The following is a 22,666-nucleotide window of genomic DNA, read 5'->3' as shown; positions in this document are numbered from 1 at the left end:
TTTTCAGTTTAAATTTTAATAGGGAATTTTTATTATCAAAAGAAAGAAAGAAATGATAACACAATCATCTGATCATACAAAAAATATAAAATTTGCCCATTCTAAAAAAAAAAAAAAAAAAAAAAAAAAAAAAAAAAAAAAAAAAAANAAAAAAAAAAAATTAAATTAATAAAAAGTCGAATCCAATAAATATTCCTTCATCTTAGATCTCAAATGATCATAAATGTATTTTACTAATTTGAGTTACATAGTTTTTCTACCTCAACTTGGCTAACAGGCAAGGCCGTTACAATGCAGCAGGCCTACTGAATGTCAGTAGGTTACAATGAAATTACTGGAGTTCTGGAACATAGGAAAATTATGAGTTCCAGCTCCGGATCTGGGCTCTTGCTTCAGCTCTGGATTCATTTTAATTATTTAATTTTTTGCTCATTCTTAATGGTTTTAAAGAATATAAATTCATAAATAATATTTTTCTTGAAAATTATTCGACTGCTTGTTTGTTTAAATTACGTGGTAAACAAAGAATTTTAATCAATAAATGGCATGAATAGCATCACTTTTGTTGTACAGTGCGCATAAAGAAGGAAAAAAAATCACCCTTAATAGTTTTTCATCTAATGATCGAATCTTCCCGTTCAAGGACTCCTTTTTAATGGTTCGAGGGGGTGACCTGAAAATTTAAAAATATGACTCTCTTAAATTTCAATTTTTCATGTAAATTCTCGGGCATTCTCTCATGTAAATTATGTTACTTAAAATGACGTGAAAAATTGTACACCTTTACAATTAAAAATTTTTTTCTTTCATAAATATTTACTGAAAGCTATTTTTTGAATAGAATTATCTTTGAATATGGATCTCTTGAAATATGGAGAAATACGCAAAAAAATGAAATTAACATTAAGGGGTCCAAATTTGGACCGCTATTCTGACCAAACTATTGGGACCTTATTTCCCAGACTGCGGTAACCCCTTTAATTTTGGGGATCAGGAATCCAAATCTGTAGAAAAAAACTTCTATTTTCTCCGAGAAAGTACGTTTTTGTGTTTGATTTCATAATTAAACATATCAGCTGTATTCATTAATTAGCATATAAGAGATCACCCACCACGCCCGTACCATTAAGATAAAGTCTTTAAACGTGAAGATCCGATCATTAGATCAAAAAGTATCCAGGTTAATCCGTTTTTATTTTCGCTTTTTACAATTATTTTATTTGTTTTAAGAAGCAATTAGCGTTATGATTTCTTATCTTTTAGCATGATTTTGAGTCCTGTCTCCGCTTCCAAAAAATGCTCAGTAGTCTTAAATTTTCATTTTAATTTTCTTTTAAAAAACTCATAAATTGATGTGCATTACTTTAATAATTATTTCCGATAGCATTGGGTCTGTAACTTCTGTGATACTGACAAAGTATGTATATTGAAGTAAAATTTTAACACATTCAGTGCATTGCTTGCATCTGTAACTTCTGTGATACTGACAAAGTATGTGTATTGACGGAAAGTAAAATTTTAACAAGTAAAATTTTAACACATTCAGTGCATTGCTTGCATCTGTAACTTCTGTGATACTCACAAAGTATGTATATGGACGGAAAGTAAAATTTTAACACATTCAGTGCATTGCTTGCATCTGAAACTTCTGTGATACTGACAAAGTATGTATATGGACGGAAAGTAAAATTTTAACATATTTAGTGCAGTGCATTGCTTGCTGTAGTTTTAAAGTAGTGTTATAAGTATGATAATCTATGATTTTTTAATTTTTTTTAAATGCTTGCTTACGATGCACTAATTTCTTATGATGTAACTATTCAGAACCGACACATTGGGAGCCTTTAAACGTATAAATACTAAATAAAGAACATTTTTAAGCGATATTTTGAAATTAAGTTTAAACTGAATAAAAAGAACCTGTAGTTATTTAACATACCTGCAGTCGTCGCTCCTCCCTTCTTACTTATTCGAAGAAATAAAATTGATTGATGCATTTTGATATTTGGAATTAGACTTTTAAATTTATTGACCTTGATAATGATTTGTCTGTGACAATGATTATGATTATTATTTTCTTCTCTTTCTTCATCCCTGTAAAATACTTAATCATTTACAAATCCCATATTCTTACAATTTTTTTCCCTTTTTGATAAGGATTCTAAAAATATATGTCAGAGCAATTGACTGAATATTTCCAGAAAACTTGGGTACTGTTTTACATTTGTATTTTATAATACATTATTAGTAATTTTAAATTCCATTTCGGCATTAAATTAACGAGGAAAACTTATTTGGTATAGAAAGTGTATAAATAAATAATACCAAGAAACTGAATCGGTTAGATATTACCTGGTAAAAATACTTCAAAAATCTACAAATTGGAGGTAATGGTCGACATGTTTTAAGCACTCAAAAATACAGCTGCCATTTCCAAGACTTGCCAGAACTAAGGGAAATTAAACAAAAATATAAATCGTAAAGTTGCCAACAAAAAATAATGTCGAGAAACAGAGTTAGACGTCATTAATGACTTTAGTTATTTTACCCTGAATTGCTCCTCTCGGCCTTTGTGGTTTTTCTTGTTCTGTTTTTCATAGTTTTTCTCTCTTGGCTACTTTGGTTTTTCTAGTTTTGATTTTCACCTTTATTTTTAAATTTTTTTTTGTTGGAAACTTGAGGTTTTTTATTTTAAATCACTCTTGTTTCGTTTCATTCACGTGTGTTAGGTCTTGAAAATCTATTTTTGAGCGCTTGAAACATATTGACTGTTATTTCCAATTTATATATTTTTGAGGCGAATAAAGTTTTTAATCAAGTAATGGGAATTATTTGTTTATTTTATTATTTTTTTTTTAAAAAAAAGCGCTGGCTTACGGTTGAATTAAAAGGCTAGTAAGTGCTATTTATCTCATTAATTCTTTTCTTGTTTGAAATTTGTGTGCTAGATTTACTGAATAATTTTCAAAATGTATGCAATCTAATATTTCCATCAAAGGCTTTTTTTAATTTTTTTTTATTTCTCCTTGAATGAACTGAATATTCAGAATCTAATTTCGATAAAAACAGCTCTTTTAAGACAACCTTTTCTTGTTCCTTTAATTCAATATTTATTTATTCTATATTATACAAATCGTTCTCATTTGAATTAAATTCCAATTTATTTTTCTTGGCAGTATTCTTTAAATGATGACTGGTAGCATCACGCAATTACTGAAATTGATCTAGGCGGTATTCTGCCATGAATAGAGGGTGTAATCTTATTCCGCCCTACATCCGTTTTATATATCATTTTAGGAAGCATGGTTTATTTAAATATATTGGACGTTTGAGACACGTTATCTGCTTTGTTTCAAAAGGCGTTAGTTTAATTAATTTGCTACATGATATTCGCAACACAAATAGATTTGTACTGCGATAGTAATATGCTTATCCATTTGTGATACTGACTTTTGGGAAAAAGTCTTTTTTTTTGCTTCTAAAAGCAAAAGGTGTCCCCACAGATTAATTTAGTCTAATCTATAATGAGGACAGAAATAAGTTTTATTTTTCCATAACCCCTTGACGCAAATTGGGCACAGGTGTCCTTTTTATATATTTTTTTCTTTCGCTCTGATTACAAGCAAAAATATATTTTGTTTTTTTTCAATTACTCAAATAGATTTTTGGTATTTTTTTAATAATCTAATAGTTATTAAAAAAATAATTATTAAGCAGTCTAAAAGTTATTAAAAAATCTTTTAGATTATCGGAATTATGTTTGTACTAAAATACAAAATATATGAAAAGAAGTAGTTTGACAAAAATTTATTTTCATTCATATTTAAAAATTTATCAATGATTGATTTTGTAAATTCAGAGGGTTTCAGTTTTATTTTTATAGTTAAGTTATTCCAACCAGCATTTAAATTTAGTTAGAACAAAAGGGTGTATTGTTACATTAACCCACATTAATTTTTCCTGTAATTTTCGGATCAATTAATCTTGATCCGAATAATCCAATGTTTAATAAAAAGAGGAAAAAAAAAGTTTAGTCTAATTTGCACAATACTGTTCCCAACACAAATGGATTTGTAGTACAAAAGTGTTATACCCATTCATTTTTCGTACCGAATTCTGGGAACAGCTTTTTTTTCTTTTGAGATTAAAGGCGAAAGGTGTCCGAGCGATAGATTAACCCTTTAGCTGCAAATTCCGGGATTTTTATGGGCAGCGTAGAAGTATCAAAGTTTGCGGATTCCATGATATTATCGAGGATGCATTTTTCGATCTACTTAACTGTGCTACCTTTCCCGTTTATGGTTTCATTTCGGTTTTTCCATGATGTTTAATTATTTATTCAGATTTGGGTTATATTTGGGTTTCGTCTCTTTAGTTTGTTGGTTATAGTTCTCTTTAGTTTGTGTTATGGGTTATGTCTGGGTTAGATGGCGTTAGTTGTCCATATTTTCGAGAAATATATATCCTGATTTGCACCATTTTGTACGCTCTTTTCAAAGTGTACTGCTTGTTAGATAAAAACTAAAATTGTCAAAAAAAAAAAAAAAAAAAAAAAAAAAAAAAAAAAAAAAAAAAAAAAAAAAAAAATAANAAAAAAAAAAAAAAAAAAAAAAAAAAAAAAAATTGCAAAGAATAGTGAAATTGCTGCAATGATTGCGAGGCAGGACTTTGTCTTGAGCCTTGTTTCGAAGTTTACCATTCTAAACTTCATTTCCAATAAAAGTTTTGTGAGTATTTTGCATATTTTTATTTGTAGATACATTTTATCTTTGCATTTCATAAAATAAAGTATCATTTAACATATATTAAACTTCAAAATCTTGCTTTACGATTAATCCTCAATTTCAATTTGTGATCAAACTCTATTATAAGAAAAAAAAATATTTAAAAGATTTTTTTTTATAGTTTATCTTTAAAATATATGTAGATTTGAAACATGTAATAAAAAAATTGCTTACAAGAATACGCAGTGAGAGGATTCATTTTGTTTCTAATGAGAACAATAATTAATTATTTTGTTTTCTTTAGAAATGGGATAAACGGATCATTAAATTTATTTGAATTAGTTTATTTAGGCTATTCAATTATTATTCGAATCAAAGATAGATTTGAAATTCATAATTATGATTAATTGATTCAAATTGTTATTCTAATCGAGTTGCTTAATTTACTATTTTAAATGAGCAATTCAAATTATTATATGTACATATATAATCACATGGGACATATCAAGGATGCTACTCTAAAAATGAAACTATTTTAATTCAAGAGAGTTATGATATTAATTGGAGATGTATATTAAAAAAAATGAACCGATTCATTTAGTTAGTAGATTGATTATATGAATTCACAGTTATTAAATATGAATTAATGTGTAATTCACTCACGAACGAGTTCTATGATTATGATTGAAGAAGGGAGAAAACGAGTTAATAAGGCATTTTAAAAAAATTCACCAGGGTTGCTTCGGAAATACCATTATACAGGGTTATTCAAAAGGATTAACCCATTTTAATCAATTTGTATTTCATGAAATATAAATTGGAGCCGTCCGGGCAGTATAGTGGTTAGGGAGCTGACTTCATGTAGCTCCTGGATTAGAATCTCAGTAAGAGGAATGAATGTTCTTTCCTTCTTCTCTCTTCGTATTATTCGTGTTTCTTACTGTCGATGGCCCATCTAATATGGTGGTATTTATGTAAGGGTAGGAACTGGAAACAAATATATAAATTGGACGAGCATGATATTTAAATAATTAATTCAATTGCTTGATTCTAATAAACTAATAACAAACTGTCCACAGCCGCGGTGCCTCATGAGTCAGAGCGCTTGCCTTCCAATGTGTTGTCCCAGGCTCGAATCCTAGCGGTGGCTGGTATACGAATTCTGCTCCCCTCACGCTCTGATCCCAGTGCTGACGTTAAATATTCTCATTGGTAAATGGATCTCGGGTTAGAATCCTTTGCCATCCTGCTAAACGAGGGAGACTTTCGTGGGCTCTCTATGTAACACAAATGCGTTTTAGTTCCATCAAAAGGTCTTCCACGAAGGCTAGTTTGTGCTTGATTCAGTAGCTCTCTTCTGGGTTAAGTTCGAAATTACAAGGCTACTGAGTTGAACATTGATAGTCGTAAACTCATCATTGGTTCAACTGATCAACGCTGGTAATATTTTTAAAAAAAAAATGCATTATCCGATTATCGTTTCACTAATTTTAAGCAACTAAATTGCATCAATTTTAAATTATTCAGTGTATCATTGATATAAATAGCTCCCATTGTTGTGATTTTATTTATGTGAGATTCAGAGCTTGAAATTTTTCGCTCTTCTATTATTAATGTCGTAACTTAATCAATACTCAGATTACGTTTACATTCCAAATTACATAAGCGTGCTTGCCATGAAAAATATTTACTAACTTTGCAAATCATGTTATATAATTCCTTTGTTAAGTTACTATCTAGTTATTTAATACCGTAATTTGCGCAGTGTTTCCTAACAAAATAGTGATTCTTTCTTATTCGTTCGCTTATTGAATTACATTTTATGTATTGTGTCACCAAAAAAAAGAAAGAAAAAGTTTTTTAATTGTTTCGTTCAATCGACCATGAATTATGAATTTTTGTTGTTGATCAATACAAATCAATAGTTGTAAAATATTGCAGTAATAAATTGCTTCTGCGTAACTTTTGTTAGTTTAAATATGCAACGTTTTCAAAACGCAATGAATAAATTACGACGTCATAGTATATAATCTAAAATACTTAATATCCGTAAAAAAGCTTAGTGCCCAATTTTTGTTTATTTCATTAACTTCGTTTTTAATTATAGTTTAGCCCAAATTTAATTCTTTTAATGAGTCATGTGAAAGGTTAATGCTGCTATGTGCATTTTTATTAATTGAATATTATACTAATATTGAATTATAAATTATATAAAAATTTTCTTTAAGCGTCTAATTTTATTTTTAGACAGAAAAGTATTAAAAAAAAACAAAAAAATATTAATAATGTGTTTTTGTTAGTAATATAATGTTTGTTTAGTTATGAACTATGCAATTTAAGCAATTGATTTTGCGCAATTTATCTTGTTGAATGTACAATTTATCCATACAGTAATATACTATATTATTTACAATTTATTTACTCATAAGATTGATGCATTGATCATTACTGATTGATGCACACTGTGACAAATGTACAATTTATGTATGCAGTTGTATATTATATTATTATCTACGTGATATATAGAAAAAGAAATGTCAGTGTTTTTTTCTACGAAATTCACTACATTTAAAACACCAGATTTGCGATTTATTGTACAGACCCGACTTTATCCATAATAAGTACTTATGTTTTGCAATCTACTGGTTTGCTGTGGTAAAATTCAATATAAGATTTTAAAAATGTCTTCAGCTGCGCTTTTAAATCTTATGAGAAAAATACTATTTGGCATGACAATGATTCGAAGAAAGCAATTTCAATTAGGTTGTTTTCAATTAGGAAATTTCAAGATTTGTTTTCAATTAGGTACTTACTACTCGAGAAGAAGTGAAATGATTATGCCTAACCATGTGATTTAAATCAGACTTAACTGCATGCATGTAGGCGACGTCACGTGTGTGAGTCGAACCTGATTGGCTCATGAATCGACAGATGCCACGATTTACCGACGATGTCGTCACTTGCAGGTATACAATTGATGATGCTGATAAAAATTCGAGCTTTGCCATTAGTTTAACTTACTGATCTCCAAACTTTTTAGTCTAAAGGTATCATTGACTATTTAACTATGTTCCAAGTGTTAAGGCGAAGCCAAAGCTTTATTTAGAGCAGGGAGGGGGGGGGTTATCTCTTAGTTTTAGAAATTTAAGAAAAAACTGCTCTTGTTTCACGCATTTTTGACATTATTTTAAAAACAATTAGATCATCTTTTGTTCCAACTTGGGCAAGAGTTTTGACACTTGCAAGTTCATCATGCAAACATGCGAACAAAATTTCCCTTCTGATTTCGCCAACAAAAGAGATACATCAGAGATCGTCACCAGAACTACAGGTTAAGAACTAAATTCAGTTGACTTAAAACACTCCATGTTGTGTTTCTTCTAATTATTATTTTATGAGATTTTTTTTAATGGTACATTTCAATACATAATTAAAATAAACTGTGGTAAGCCAGATAGTTTGTCTATATAAAGAACTGTCCTCGTCACAATGTCTAAGGCCTTTTCTTGAATTTTAAACAAGAAATAGCACATTTCAAAGATTGAAGCTTCTCTCACTTTTTCTCCTCTGTCGCGTCAACCCGAGCTGAAACTTGTCTTAAATATTTACCCAACACCCCTATTAGAAATAGTTAAACCTCGTAACCATAGTCACCGCCACTACTCGAGATTAATAAGAAGGGGAGTTCTTTCCTTAGCTAGACAATCTGGCATGCTAGGCTTGCTACCTTGGATTGGATCGGAGATGCTCGTTGATTATCTGTGGCCTCCTGGGCAGTAGTTTAAGGACCCATTTTTTTTAAAGCTGTTACTAATCTAGCATTTACACATATATTAGCTTTACCCTATTTTTTTCGTATTTAGACGCAGCCAAGGCAGGGACTTCCTGGTTGGTAGGGTGTTTGGCCCATGTACAAGAGATCGGAGATCGATCGTAGCCGGCCGAAGACTTCCCGTGTAGTAAAAGTTGACTGGTGCACGTTAAATCTGTCGGGGCACAAAGTTCTGTTCCCATGACAAATTATACCTCAGGGGGTACTGAATCAGACATTAATCGTTTCTTGTTCAGGTTAAAATTACGATCTGTGAATCAATAGATGCATGAATGGGTCCGCCCTATAAACGGAATGTGACGTGTATGAGGCTGAAGTCGTATTCTTGGCCATATATGGCACCACTGAAAAACAAGAAACGCACCCTCTGCCTTAAATTTGCTTAGTTTCCCAAAACAGCTTGCTGCTATGGCAGTGGCATTAGAAACAACAACAGACACATCCATATTAAAAGTGTTTATTGTTATTAGTTAGTGATTATATCAAGGGTTCATTTTAACAAATATTTAGGAGCATTAACAGACTGTGCCCACAATTTTTTTTATCATTGAAATGAACTCATCGCCAAATATTTTTTCGTATAAAGGGGATCTTCATAAAATATTGTATCACCAAACTTTACTTCTGAAAAAAAGGAGTCAATGCGTTTTTATCTTTTAATTTTAAAATTATAACTCCTTGGAGGACATTGTTTTTGTGTCCCTTCCATCTAAAAATCGGGTTCTTATTTTCACATGTTCACAACCTGAGTAGAGTTTTCATAATTTTACAAAAAAACTTAAAATAATCACTCATCATAATACTTCAATTGACTATATCAAACCAAGTCGACAGTTCGGATGTTATTTGAACTTGGGTTCCTAGTTTTGACATATGTCCTACTTAATAACAAACCATTATATTATATTTTTTTTGTCATTTTTTTTCTGAATAAAAGATGTTTCTAACCAGACGTTATTTTTAAAATAATGTAATTCCGATATCATGGCTGGTTCAGTGTCGTTGTCGTCTAAAAATTATAACCCTTTACCATTTTCCTTATTCATTGTTCTCAAAACTGTCTTGAAGTCTCAATTGCAATTTTGATTCTGTCACAAAATCGTGATCCTGATGATCATTAGGAGCATCATCAGATGGCTCTACCTGTTACAACATCAGACAGCCTGACGACCAAGGTAGATGACCTCTTTGAATCCAGAGCTCAAATAGTTTGGTGTGAAACTGGACGAACGGCCAAGGTTACGCACCGAACAATTACACCTCTATTACTTTTGCTATCTGACCCGATTTTTTCACACGTGTTTTCCTGAATCGTTACTTTCGCTTCACCGCTTGATTTATTCTTCTAAAGTGTTCTGTATCATTTCTTTGTCAATTTAACTCCCCCGTTTTAAAATTGCTTTAAATTCAAGTTCGATGTTGTTCTAGTTGACTGATCTTATTTGAGAGATAAGTATTAAAGTAAAAAGAACATTGTGCATATTTATCAACACCTTAAAAAGTTTATCGATTGCTTGAGTCTTTAAATATACACATTATGCAGAATTTATTGTCATTTTAGTTTACATCAAACGTTCGTAATGCGTGTTTTAAACTGTACGTGCAACTATTTTCAATTGAAATGTGAGTTGTTCCTCGTGTTGCCAGTTCAATTTTTTTCTTTTTTAATATTTTGATTATTCAATTTCATCTGTTTATACATTAGCAGTTGTATATAACGCTCTTCGTACCATTAAAGCATATGTTTATCCTCAAACGCTTATGGAAAACGTAAGTTTTCTTCGTTTTTATTTCTTCTTTCAATTTAATGCTTTATAAGAAGAATACAAATGCGTTTTATTACTGAAAATACGGCACAGACAATAGTAGTAATTAAAAAGCAATTCGTAAGACTCGTTCCGTTGAAGTAATTCCTATCATGAAAGGACTTGTTGATAAGATATGTAGTCACTAAAACTAAATTAACTGCGATTATTCTTAACCTTGTTCCTACTAGCAGGTTTAAGCAAGCTCTAGTACCTTACGAAAGCTTAAAATTGCTAGTGAAAACAAGGTATAACCTAGCCCGTGCGTGGTCAAATTCCTTTAACTGGGAAATATAAATATAAGGCACTGCTATGCCGGAAAATGTTGGACATCCAGAAATGTCTTTCGCCATCGTACATGTTTCTCATTGGTGACCCGGAACAAAGATATTTACAACTAAAATTTTGTGGATAAAAAATCTGTTGTTCTAGCATGTCATTTTGCAACGAAGTTTAGTGTTAATCCATATATTGTTTCGTGAGTAAACATATAAAAAAAGACAATATTTTTTTTGTTTTTTTTAGAAGGAAACGAAATCCATTTTTGTATATTTGGAGAGGCGTGAATGCCGTGATTGTTTCAGTAAAAGAAGTTACGCGATGAAACATTAAAGGATGTTACGTTATACGATGTTTTCTCCCTCCCCCAATACTCTATCTGATTTTTTATTTTGAAATCTTTTCTGCCATAGATAATATTTGACTACCTATTTTGTGGAATGCTAACCATATTTAGTTTAAGGAAAGGGGGTGTTTATGTACATGACAGTAGCTCTAACAATGGATAAACTTTACCCTTTTCAAGCAAAGAATATTGAAAGGGATATATTGACACCGAAGAGCCATTACATTATGACCACCCTGCTAATAACATGTAGGACCACCTTTAGCCCTCAAAACTGCTAGCACCCGCTGTGGCATTGATTCCACAAGGTGCTGATAGGTAGTTTGAGGTATCTGGTACGAAGTGCTCACCAACTGGTCCTGCAATTCCCTCACATTGCGAGGGGGTAGCGTGGCAGCACGAATTTGGTTTTCCAAGTAGGACCACAAATGCTCTATTGGATTAAGGTCAGGTGAATTTGGGGGCCAAGACATGACTTGAAAGTCACTAGAATGTTCCTCGAACCAATCCATGACGATTCGACCCTTATGACATGGCGCATTATCCTGTTGGTAAACACCATTAACGATTCGCAAGAAAAACTGTTGCCATGAATGGGTGAACCTGGTCTGCACTATGTTCAAGTAACTTACAGACGTCAGGAATTGTTCTATAAGGATTATGGGTCCTAATGTGCCCCATGAAAACATTGTTTCTGGGCGAGAAACCATGAAAACCTGGGCGAGCCCATTGTTATAGATGGAGGGTGGTCATAATGTAATGGCTCTTCGGTGTATATGTATGTGTATATTATTGTTTTCAAGTATTCCCCTATTTATATTTGTTTTCAAGGGTCAACAGTTGCCTACATAATTTCATATTTTTTACATTTATAGTCATTGGCTGCTTACTATGTTATTGGCTATTAACATTGTTAGTTATTGGCTGCTTATCGGTTCTCCTTATAACTGTGGTAAGATAGTACAGACTACATATCATTGTAGTTACAATCCCAGATAGAAGTAAACTGAGCAAATCACTTTCATTGATTCATGTTCTATGTTTTTAGCAATATTCAGACTGATTCAAAAAGCGATAGAGCTTGTTTAATATTACGATTACCAGGCTTCTAAATTGACCAACTGGTTGCTCTCAAGTACAAGACCAGGCTTATATGCAATTTAAACTGGCTGTTTAATTGTACTCCGTTACAAGGTCGAACTTTAAATTTTTCTCCTGAGCCACTCATGAAAGTTTCCTCTCCAAGACATTTCAGCTAAGTTTAACCAAATCAATGTCCAAACAGAGCAACACCTGATGTTGTAGTTGTTCGCTCATTTAACTCATCTTTTATTCACCATCACCCGATTGCTACAGTGAACTGTTCTTTGAACGTGTGTTTGAGTGGATTTGTAATGATGATATTTTTACTTACATGTCACTCCATTTATAAACGTGGTGACATCACACTCATCTTCGTTTACTAAATAAATGTATGATGCTGACTGTGTAAGTCATGCTCATACATTTATCATGGTCATTAAATGATTTATGAAATTCTTTTTTTTTATTAGATTGCAATTTTTTTAAATGATTAATACATTATTGTTTTATTAAGATTTTTTTTAAAAAAACAAAGCAGCCTCCTTTGCATCAAATAAGAGGAAAATGTCCCACAACTTGAACAATGAAGTTATGGCCTTCAAATCTACGATAATATTTTCGATGTTTGCAACTATTATTATGTCTGTCTCCCGTGATTCGTTTTATCAGTACAATAACTCAAATACTTATAATTACTTTTCTTGCTACTGCCTTTTTTTAATGATTATTAGCTTAGTCACTGGAAAATAGTTTAGCCATGAAAATTAATTAGGAGCTTTCTCTTTCCTAATTAATTCGCATGACTTTCTTCAGTGTGAGTAGAATATTCTCCATAAATAATTAAAACAATGAAAAAAATAATGGTATTATTTAGTATTTGTTTTTAAAAGTATTTTCTTGCACTTATTTTGAGCCCTTTTAAATAATAATCTTGTTTTGAAAATTTTCGCGTGATATTGTATCTTAACAATAAAACCCATTAACTGATTGACTGAAATACCTTCTTGTTATTTCGAGCAATTGTTGAATAATATTTGTTTCGTCTGGTACATTACAAGTTCAGAGAAACTGTTCTTCAGTTCTTTGTATAAGTACTAATTAAATTTATTACTTATTTTTACATAATTTTTTTTTTGCTCGTTTTTACTAAATAGGTACATATTCAATGTATTTTATGTTTCTTTTTTAATGTTTTATATGTAACATTGTAGTGGCTGTCTAGTTCAAACTTAAAGCTTTTATCCAATTATTTCGATGTCATAAAAACATTAATTGAAAGTAAAAGATCATATATTTTGTTTTGCAAGAATGTTTGACATGTTTACTTAGAAAAAATCAAATTATTACTTTATTGGTATTTTTTATTTTTTTTTTTCTCCAGAAAAATATCTACTTAGCCTTGATTTATAAATCAACCTTAAATATATGATCTCAAAACATTGCATGACTTAAACATTGCATTGACTGAAAGACTTGCTGACAGACTTGATTTCTGAAAAGTCTCGTTAAAGTTTCAAAGTTAAGAAGAATATATTAATAGAAAATAATTTTGAGTATAGTAACTATACAGAAATTAATATATAATAGAAATTAGTGTATTAATATGAATAAGTATATTATCAAGAATAAGTATAATATGAATAAGTATAGTAATATGAATAAGTATATTAATATGAATAAGTATATTAATAGAAATAAGTGCCCTAAGTAATTATTCTAATGTATAATAATCATAATTATTAAGCCGAAAATTTTTTATCGCATAAATCTATCTGTCACTTTTTCTTTATTGCTTAATCTATTTTTACTTTCTAGGGAATTTACAAAATCATGTGATTAATGCAATACTAAATCTATGATATCACTAAATCTCTCTTTCAGTTGGAAGTATTATGGACAATTTAACATAGCAAAACTGTCAGTATGTTCTGAAAGATCACAGTAAAAGCATTTGGAAATGATAAAATTTTTACCCAATGCAAAATTTTTATTGAATAATATGAATGGTGGACAATTTTAACGTTTCTTTCTATGTTTAATATCAGCAATTTTTAATTTTTTTTGAATTTATCTCATTAATAAAATAAATATTTTTAACTTTATATTTCTATTGAAAAATTATTGAAATTTTTAAATTTACTCATATTTACTCGATACAAAATTTGTTTGGGTATGCGAACAGGGGTTAGTTCCTTCAATTTTTAGGCTTAGTTTTTATTTTATTAAGAGGGTTATCTGTTTTGTTTCTGTTTTTGCTGGAAGATAAATGGAATATTTGTCACCATTCATGATTTAAAAAAGAAACAACTAGGAGGCTTGCTCCTCTTATTAACCTCCGTAATCGCTTATCATTCATTATTTTTTTAAACGTCAATAATTTCCACAAAAACAACATTTAGTTTTAAAATATACAGTTACTGTAATTTTATTCAAGAACATTTTGTTAATGTGTTAATCGTAATGACATAGATGATTACCTAGTTGTGAAAAAAAATCATCTGTACTTCAAAAAAAAAAAAAAAAAAAAAAAAAAAAAAAAAAAAAAAAAAAAAAAAAAAAAAAAAAATTGACCAAAGGAAAACAGATAGTGTGATTTTATACGAAGAAATAAATAAACAGTAATTTTACTCATTGCCAGAACTTAAACCATTCAAATAGGGAACGTTTTTTATCGATTTTTATAAAGTTTTTTATTTTTAATAATTTCACTATAAATTTAAAATTTGGCAATAAGTAATCTCTTTTTTTACTACTTTTGATTGACATCTACTCGAGTGCGATCTTATAAAATAAAGAAATTAAGATCTCGTGAGACGTGTGTCATGTGATTCTTTCGTCTGATTTGTAGTACTATTGGTTCAACATATATTCTAAGAAAATATATTTAATAGCATTAAAATAAGAGACTAGAAACCCAGGCTCTAATCTGCGGTGGTCCAACCCCCAACAATTACGCTATTCCTGAAAATTTTGAACAGTATCCTGATCTTTCAAAATATATTAATAGCTCAGCTATCTAAAATTTTTCATAACATTTGCAGCTAAAAGAAAGCCTGTTCCTTTAGTCAGAAAAGCACTGTTCATATTATTTTGTTTTTGAAAGCTCTTGTTTGTGAAAAGCTATATGAGTTAAATTATGAATATATTTTTGTCCATCGATTCAATTTGAATAATAAACTTTCAAGGATCAAAGTTAAATTAAACAATAAAAAAAGACCAATGTAATGAAAAAAAAAATCGTAGTTTCATAAAGTCTTCGAAAAACATTTCGAAGTAGGCTAAACTAAAATTAGCAATTTAAATTTTTTAATGTTTATCAGAGAAAAACCGTTCTTTATATTGATATGCCTTTAGTTCTTGCTACAAAAATGATTTATCAGTGCAATGTGGAAATACTTTTACTTGAACAATAGGTTTTCAGAGAAAATATTTCAACAAAGTTTAGACCTGTGTATAGGAAAGCTATCTCGATTCGCCACATATTTCTTTGAAGTATTTTTGTAATCAGGTGAAAAATTTCTTTGTTTATAAAACCTCGATCGAAACCTTTGTATTTCATAAACAATTGTTTTTCTTTAACATTTCTAATCCTACTTGGGTATCCTACTTTTTTTTATCGTTCAGTTAGAATATTTTTATTGCTTTTATCTCCACATATTTAAATAAAAAAAAATAACAATAAAAATTCTCGATTAAATTATAAGAAGATTTCGAAATCGCTTCGGTAATTTTTGATGGCGTAGTTAATGTGTATGTTTTGTCTTTTTCAATTTCTCCTTTAGATCTTGCGATCCGTTAAATTACACAAAATCATCATATAAAGCATAGAAATCGAATTTGGCAATAAAAAGAACGTAAAAAGTACGGCAAAGTGATGAACGAACCGGTACGGGCTGTTTTTCAAAATGGCGAAATGGTCTGACGAACATTTTGAATACTTTGATGACCATGAGGATGTGTAATTGGTTTTAATAAATCTTCTGCTGCTCAATAAAACCTTCCATTTTACCATAAAACGTTAAGTTTAAGTCACTGGGTTAAGCTGATTAAAAGAACATATACTTGTCTAAGTAAAGGCATTGTTAATTTCACTTAAGATGAAAGTGTTTATTTCTGTAGATTTCATCATGCAGGTTCTTAGTTGTGTCTAGTTAACAGTATATCAGAGGTGAAATATTTTTTTTAAATGTTGTTGTTGAATTCAGATACATAATCAGGGGTCTATTTAGAAGAAATTTGGATTCATTAACGGACCCTTCACAAAATACCTTTTCATAAAAACGGGCCCTTTACAAAATATTTTAACTTAAAAATGGACCCTTCACAAATTAATTTATCCTTTAATCGGACCCTTCAAAAATTTGTTAATCTTCATTATTGTTTTGTTAATCAATAAACCCTTCCCAGGAGGGGGGGGGGAGAAAGAGAGATGTAAACGAACTTTGTCTTCGCAGACGCTTCTTCCTTTATTCGTCCGAAATGAATATTCTGCGTTAAGCAGTATAGGCTAAATACCAAATATTTATATGTTGCATCGCTAATTTAGTAGCTGCAATAGCTGTTTATTTTTTAAAATTAAATTTTTTTAATTATATATTTACAGTGTTGAGCATAATCTTGTATGTCTTTACTATTTAATAACTCCTTGAAAAAGTTTTTTTTGCAATAACGGACCCTATTTGCCCAAATTCGCAAAAGCGGACCCTGGTTGAAAGAAAGTGACTTAATGTTTATTTTATATTCACAAATTATGAGTAANGCTCCTTTTTCAAATTTTTTTACAGTGTATTATATTTTTTTATCGTGTTATTTTTTTTATCGTGTCATCGTAACAAAATAATATTAGTCTTGTTAATATTTCATGTTAAATATTTTAATTTTAAGTTTTTAGTAATTTAATTTAGATATTTTGTAAATTAATTGTTTTTATTTAGATGTTTGATTTTCATTTAAAAAACTAACGTTTTTTCCCCCTAGTTTTTCTTAACTTCTTAAATCGAAGGTAATAAATGACAATGGTTAAGCATCAGATACATAGGAGTTTATTTCCTTCGTAAAATCGGGATGAATGTTAAACCCAAATCGGCTGAAATTATCATGATGATTTAGATGAAATGATTAAAAAAAAAATAAAAGAAAAATGAGAAGAAAAAAACTAATGTAAAAAAATTTGCGCAAGAAAATGTTTAAATTAAGTCTATCCACCATTTTTTTTAATCAACAAGAAAGGTACTTAGTTTATCATTTAATTTAATTCGGAAATTGTTCGCATCACAATACTTTTTTGGATACGAAACCTATTTATGAAAGCTTTGTCAACGTCTTCTTTATCGCTAAATATTGAATAAAAAATTTTTTTTGCGTAATAATCATATGCGTGCAAACATAAAATAATGAGCAGATCGGACTTGTCATTCAGAAACGTTTACAATCCAAAATGTGAGCAAACACATGAGTAATCAAAGTAACAAGAGCTAGATACTATTTTGCATAAATCTATTCACGAATACCAAATGAGAAATGCTAAAGAAAATGCACGTACCTAAACAATGATTACCTACATTTTAAGTCTTCATTGATTTTGTGCACATATTGTTGGAATATTCTGAAATAATGAACTTTTAAACGCTTTCGAAGATACCAGATTTTCAAACTGAGAAAAATAATACGGTAAAATTTACTGTGTTTCTGGCTCAATGGGAATATAGCAAAGCTTGTTAATTTTTTAAAAAGTGCTTTGATAATGATTTTAGTAAAAATAGCAGTAAAATATAGTTTTATAATGCGTGGCAATATTTGGTAAATGTTGTAGAAGATGGTAATTTGTTTATGATACTTGAGATCATGGCATAAAAATCATTTTACTAGAATTTTTTTTCTCCGGCCAGAAATAAATAAGTATTATTTATACTAAACCACGAACTGAATGGTTTAAATACCATATATCTTGGTATTATTACTAACGTTATGATTTTTTTTACTCCGAAATGTTATTACCATATAGTACAGTAATTTTACCAGGGTTTTTTGCTCCGTGCTGGAACAAATACATTTTTTTTCTTGAACACTATCAAAATAAATTTTCAAAAGAGTATGTAAAGTTTATCATTAACTTAGATTTGTGGTCTCTGTACCAAAAGATAGTTTTATCTAAGTTTTATTTATTTATTTATTTTTTGAAATACGAACCATTTATTAAGAATATTCTCTTAAATCATGGGATCTCATTGTATAAAGGTTCGTAATAACAGTCTTCGACTGTGCGATGAAAGCAAATTTTCAAAACATAAAACAATACAAGCTATTATTAACATTGGTGTGATATCTGTATAAGCCTGTTTTAGTTTTAATCTAGATATTATACCTTTTCATCGGAGTTGATCAATATCCCAGCAGTCAAATGCGCCAAAACAGTTAATAGAAATATAAATCGATCAGGCCAGCCAACGAATATCGATTTGAAAAGGGATTCCCATTTGCAACAAAAACTAGTTAACACGAAAGGTACGCGCCTATACCTTTCTAATGGGGCAGTTCAAAGCCCTCGTGTCAGAGGAACTAAAAATACCGCGAGCTCACCTTTTTAAGTGCCGTCCTTTTTTCTTAGCTAAGATTGTATTTAAAAATCAATTGTTAAAAATTGATCATGTTTTTATCGAACTTATTTTTATTTTACATCCTACATCACTGTATTGCGACTCCCCCGTACATCGTTCCCTACTTCCTATATCTTTTTATAGACTTGTTCAACAATGTAATTGATTAGAGGACAATTCGGATATTGTGGGCGCGGCTGAGATAATGTTTATAGTATTGTGACCTTGTGAACTTCCTGGTTTATGGAACTATAGCGTTATCAGTACTTAAAGGTTTCGATTATAGATAATTGTAGTTTTTTTTATTTTCAAAAATTAAAGTATTGTTTAAGATGTTATTTCCTATGAATAAAGCGTAGGAAAACTCCACGTTAATATACCCATTATTCTTTTTTTAAATAAGAAAGGGGTTGAAATTTAATTTGCTTCTTAGTTTCGAATGCTCTTGGCGTGAAATAATATATAGCTCGATATTTATTTTAACTTGTTTTATTTTATTAGAAAAATAAAATCTTAAAAAATATATTATTTTTTTTATTATCTGCCAGTATTTTCTGTAATGATAAATGTCATTAAAATGAAACATAGTACATAAATTGTGAGCGAAAGTTGAAAGAATTTTGAGCAAAGGTTCTTTAACTATGGTTCGTGTACCACGTAAGGTTCGCGCAACCAATACTTTGAGTTCGTGACACAATTATGACAATAAGTTCATAATGAAACCTTAGAAGTAAAATAAAATCTTAAAGGGGAAACAAATGAAATTATGCTTCTTACAAACAATTCTACCAAAGTCGATAATTCAGTATCTTTTTTTAATTTTAAATTTTATTTGCTGATAAAAATACATATTTTTGGATAGCAAATAATCTCTATCAGCATTCTCTGTAATGGTAAATGTCATTAAAATGAAATATTTTGGAAAAAAATTATGAGCGAATGTCGAAAAAATTTTGAGCAATGGTTCTTGGACCACTGTGGTCATTTGCCAATTACTTTACAATGAGCCACGATGACTCATGGAATAGAGCGTTCGCCTTCCAATGAGGTGAACCGGGTTCGATCCCGGCGATGGCTGGTCGATGCGAATTCCGCATCCGTCTTGCACCGACCGCAGTACTGACGTGAAATGAATCATGGGTTAGAGTCCCTTTGCCGTCAGGCTAACCGTGGGAGGTCCTCGTGTTCTTCCTTTCCATGTAACACAAATGCGGGTTAGTTCCATCAAAAAGTCCTCCACGAAGGCTAATTTTCCCAATACTTGATCCAGGAGTTTCCTTGTCTTCTGGACTGAGTTCAAAATTACAAGATTAAGGAGTTGAGCATTAGTAGTCGTAAACCCAAAAATTGGGTTGGCTGTTCAACGACGGTTATAAAATAAATTTACTTTTCAATAAAACTTTAAAAGGAACAAAAGATAAAACTTTAAAACCTTTAAACCAAACCAATGCCGATTTACTGATTCACCGATTTCCCATTTTATTTCTTTATCTTTAAATTAGTGTTTTTTTTTCGTCTTTTTTTTAATAAATACAATTTGAATAATTTTAAAATGTGAAATTAACTAGTTCACTAATTTTTCTTATTTTTTTTCAGTGCCTGAATCCAGATGACGTAATTCGTGTGTTGAAACTTGATCCTTTATCAAAATCCATTTCGAAACAAAATGCTGAAGATCTTGCAATATTTTTCACGCACCAAATTTTGTACTTCGAATCAATGTGCGTCTCTCTTTCTCCTGGATGTGCTAATTACCGAGACTGCCAGGAAGAAGTACTCGAAGTCGTAGACAGGTACAGTTCACCCAGAGAATCATTAGTGAAAATTCTGAGAATTTTCAAGATGTACCTAAAAGAGGAACAGGGCAAACAAGTGAGTTATTTATTGCATGAAAAAGCATTTATTTTACTCTAATAGTACTTTAACACTCCTGGAATTTTTTCCGGAAAAGTTGTAAAAGGAACAGTGGAAGAACGCTAAGAAAGTCACTTGTTCTATATTTATCAAATTGATGATTTCTTTCTTCCTTTTTTCATTTTTTTTCCAAATGATTTTTAAGAATGTAAAAATTGTATAAAGCTAAATTTTTAAATAAGATAATTGCTTACTAATAGTTTCCATTTTCACTGAGAAGAAAGATAGGGTCAAAACTACTAGAAAATGGTAAAATTTAACGCTCCCGGAATTTTTCCGGAAAAGATGTAAGTAAAAGAGACAGTGGAAGAACACTAAGAAAGTCACTTGGTCTATATTTATCAAACTGATGAATTTTTTCTTTCTTTTTTCATTTTTTTTTAAAGGAAGTTTAAAAATTGCATCAAACTAAATTTTAAATTAGGATAATTACTTACTAATAGTTTTCATTTTCACTGATGAAAAAGAGAGGGTCAAAACTACCTGAAAATGGTAAAATTTAACGTGTTTTTGGCTCTATGGAAACACCAAAGAGATCGTTTATTTTTATTGAAGCGCTTTAATAATGATTGTCGTAAAATTAACACTAAAATATGGATTTATAATTGTGATAAAATTTGGTAAATGGGGTAATATTTGGTAATTTTTATCATGATACTAAAATTTTGGAGATCAGAATTTCTGGTTAACCTTTATCATGCGAACGGAAAAATTTCCAAAATGAATGGTTTAAATACCGCACATTTTGATTTTATAAAAATATTTTTTTTTTTTTTTTAAATCAAAAATGTAATTATTATACTATACGGTAAAAACAGTAATTTTACCAGATTTTTTTTTTCTCCGTCTAAAATACAGGTTTGGATTGATGATTAAATAAAACCCACCTTATTTTTCATTTGCGGCCATATTTCCTAATAGACGGAAACTATTATTTTTAGATCGGCTAGTAAATATATATTTTTTATAGCACGAGAGCAAGAACTTGCAAACAAAATGACAATAATAATTGCTTTGTAATCTCACCGAATGCCATGTTACCTATATTTAGTGCATCTTTTGGTCTTTTCTGGAGAAAGTTAACTTCCTCCTTAACCTATATCCAACTCATCCGTTATCGTTCAGATCATCCATCCATGAAACCAGTTTTTATGAGTGGAACACGAACACTTCCGATCCTTTTGCTTCCTTCATTTTGGATGTGGAAATAGTCAGAATTTTCTTATTTAATTAATGGGGAAGATATTTTAAGAATTTAATGTTATCTTATTGGGGTGCTCTCGGGGAAAACCCTTCGATTAGAGTAGGGGTCATTTTAGGAGAGGTTTGGGTCTCGTAACGGGCCTTTCATAAATTATATTATCACAGAAACTGATCCTTAAAGGGGCACTCAAAATATTGTGTAAGCATTTTTTTTTGTGTGTGGCAATTTTGGGATCCTCCTTCCGTGTTGTCAACTAGAATAAGTCAAGCACGAATTCTTTCATTGATGTAAGAAAGTGTCACCTTCTTTGTGTTTGGCTTAACTTTGATTTTTACTGTTATTATCTCGTTTCGGGATTAAATTGAAATAAAAAGATGCAACTTTGCGATAAACAAAATTTAAGTTTTAATTCATGTTATAAAACTTTGAATAGAATAATTTATTCGAATCTTTTGTATTTAAAAAAATGAATGAAACTCTTTGAAGAAATTTTTTCCAGTTTTTTTCTTTACCTGATTTTAAATTTTATTCCACAGTTAAAAATTTTTATGTGTAAGTTTTAGTAATTTTGTTTTTTTGACAACATTTTTAAAATAAGGGCATTTTAGTGTCTTACGTCAACATTGCTCACACCACCTCCCCTTTCCTTTGTCAGCAAAAGTAAGCACTCTACAAACACCCTACCCCCAGTTAGGTGCTTACGTAATGTTAGAATTGCCTCCCCCCCCAAAAAAAAATATTAGAAACGAATCCTTCATTTTTTATTTTTGAAATGAATCGCTCTAAAATTTTCAAAGATTCTTTATTTAAAAAAAAAAAAGTTTTTAATAATCTAAGATAGATAGAAATAGCTAAATGGAAACAAAAAAAAATAATCGTTCTT

The 22,666-nt window shown here is 30.1% G+C and overlaps 1 protein-coding gene across 1 annotated transcript in view; it reads left to right on the top strand.

The window, feature by feature from the left end:
• LOC107446210 (zinc transporter ZIP10) overlaps nt 1-22,666 on the top strand; it is an 88,479-nt gene that overhangs the window by 6,477 nt on the left and 59,336 nt on the right. Inside the window, exon 2 of the mRNA XM_043040418.2 lies at nt 20,262-20,537. Coding sequence (XP_042896352.1) covers nt 20,262-20,537 — 276 coding nt within the window. The remainder of the gene's footprint in view (nt 1-20,261; nt 20,538-22,666) is intronic.

Source organism: Parasteatoda tepidariorum, chromosome 3 (genome assembly GCF_043381705.1).
Source record: "Parasteatoda tepidariorum isolate YZ-2023 chromosome 3, CAS_Ptep_4.0, whole genome shotgun sequence".
Classification (NCBI taxonomy): domain Eukaryota; kingdom Metazoa; phylum Arthropoda; class Arachnida; order Araneae; family Theridiidae; genus Parasteatoda; species Parasteatoda tepidariorum.
This window is presented reverse-complemented; position numbering and strand designations above follow the sequence as displayed.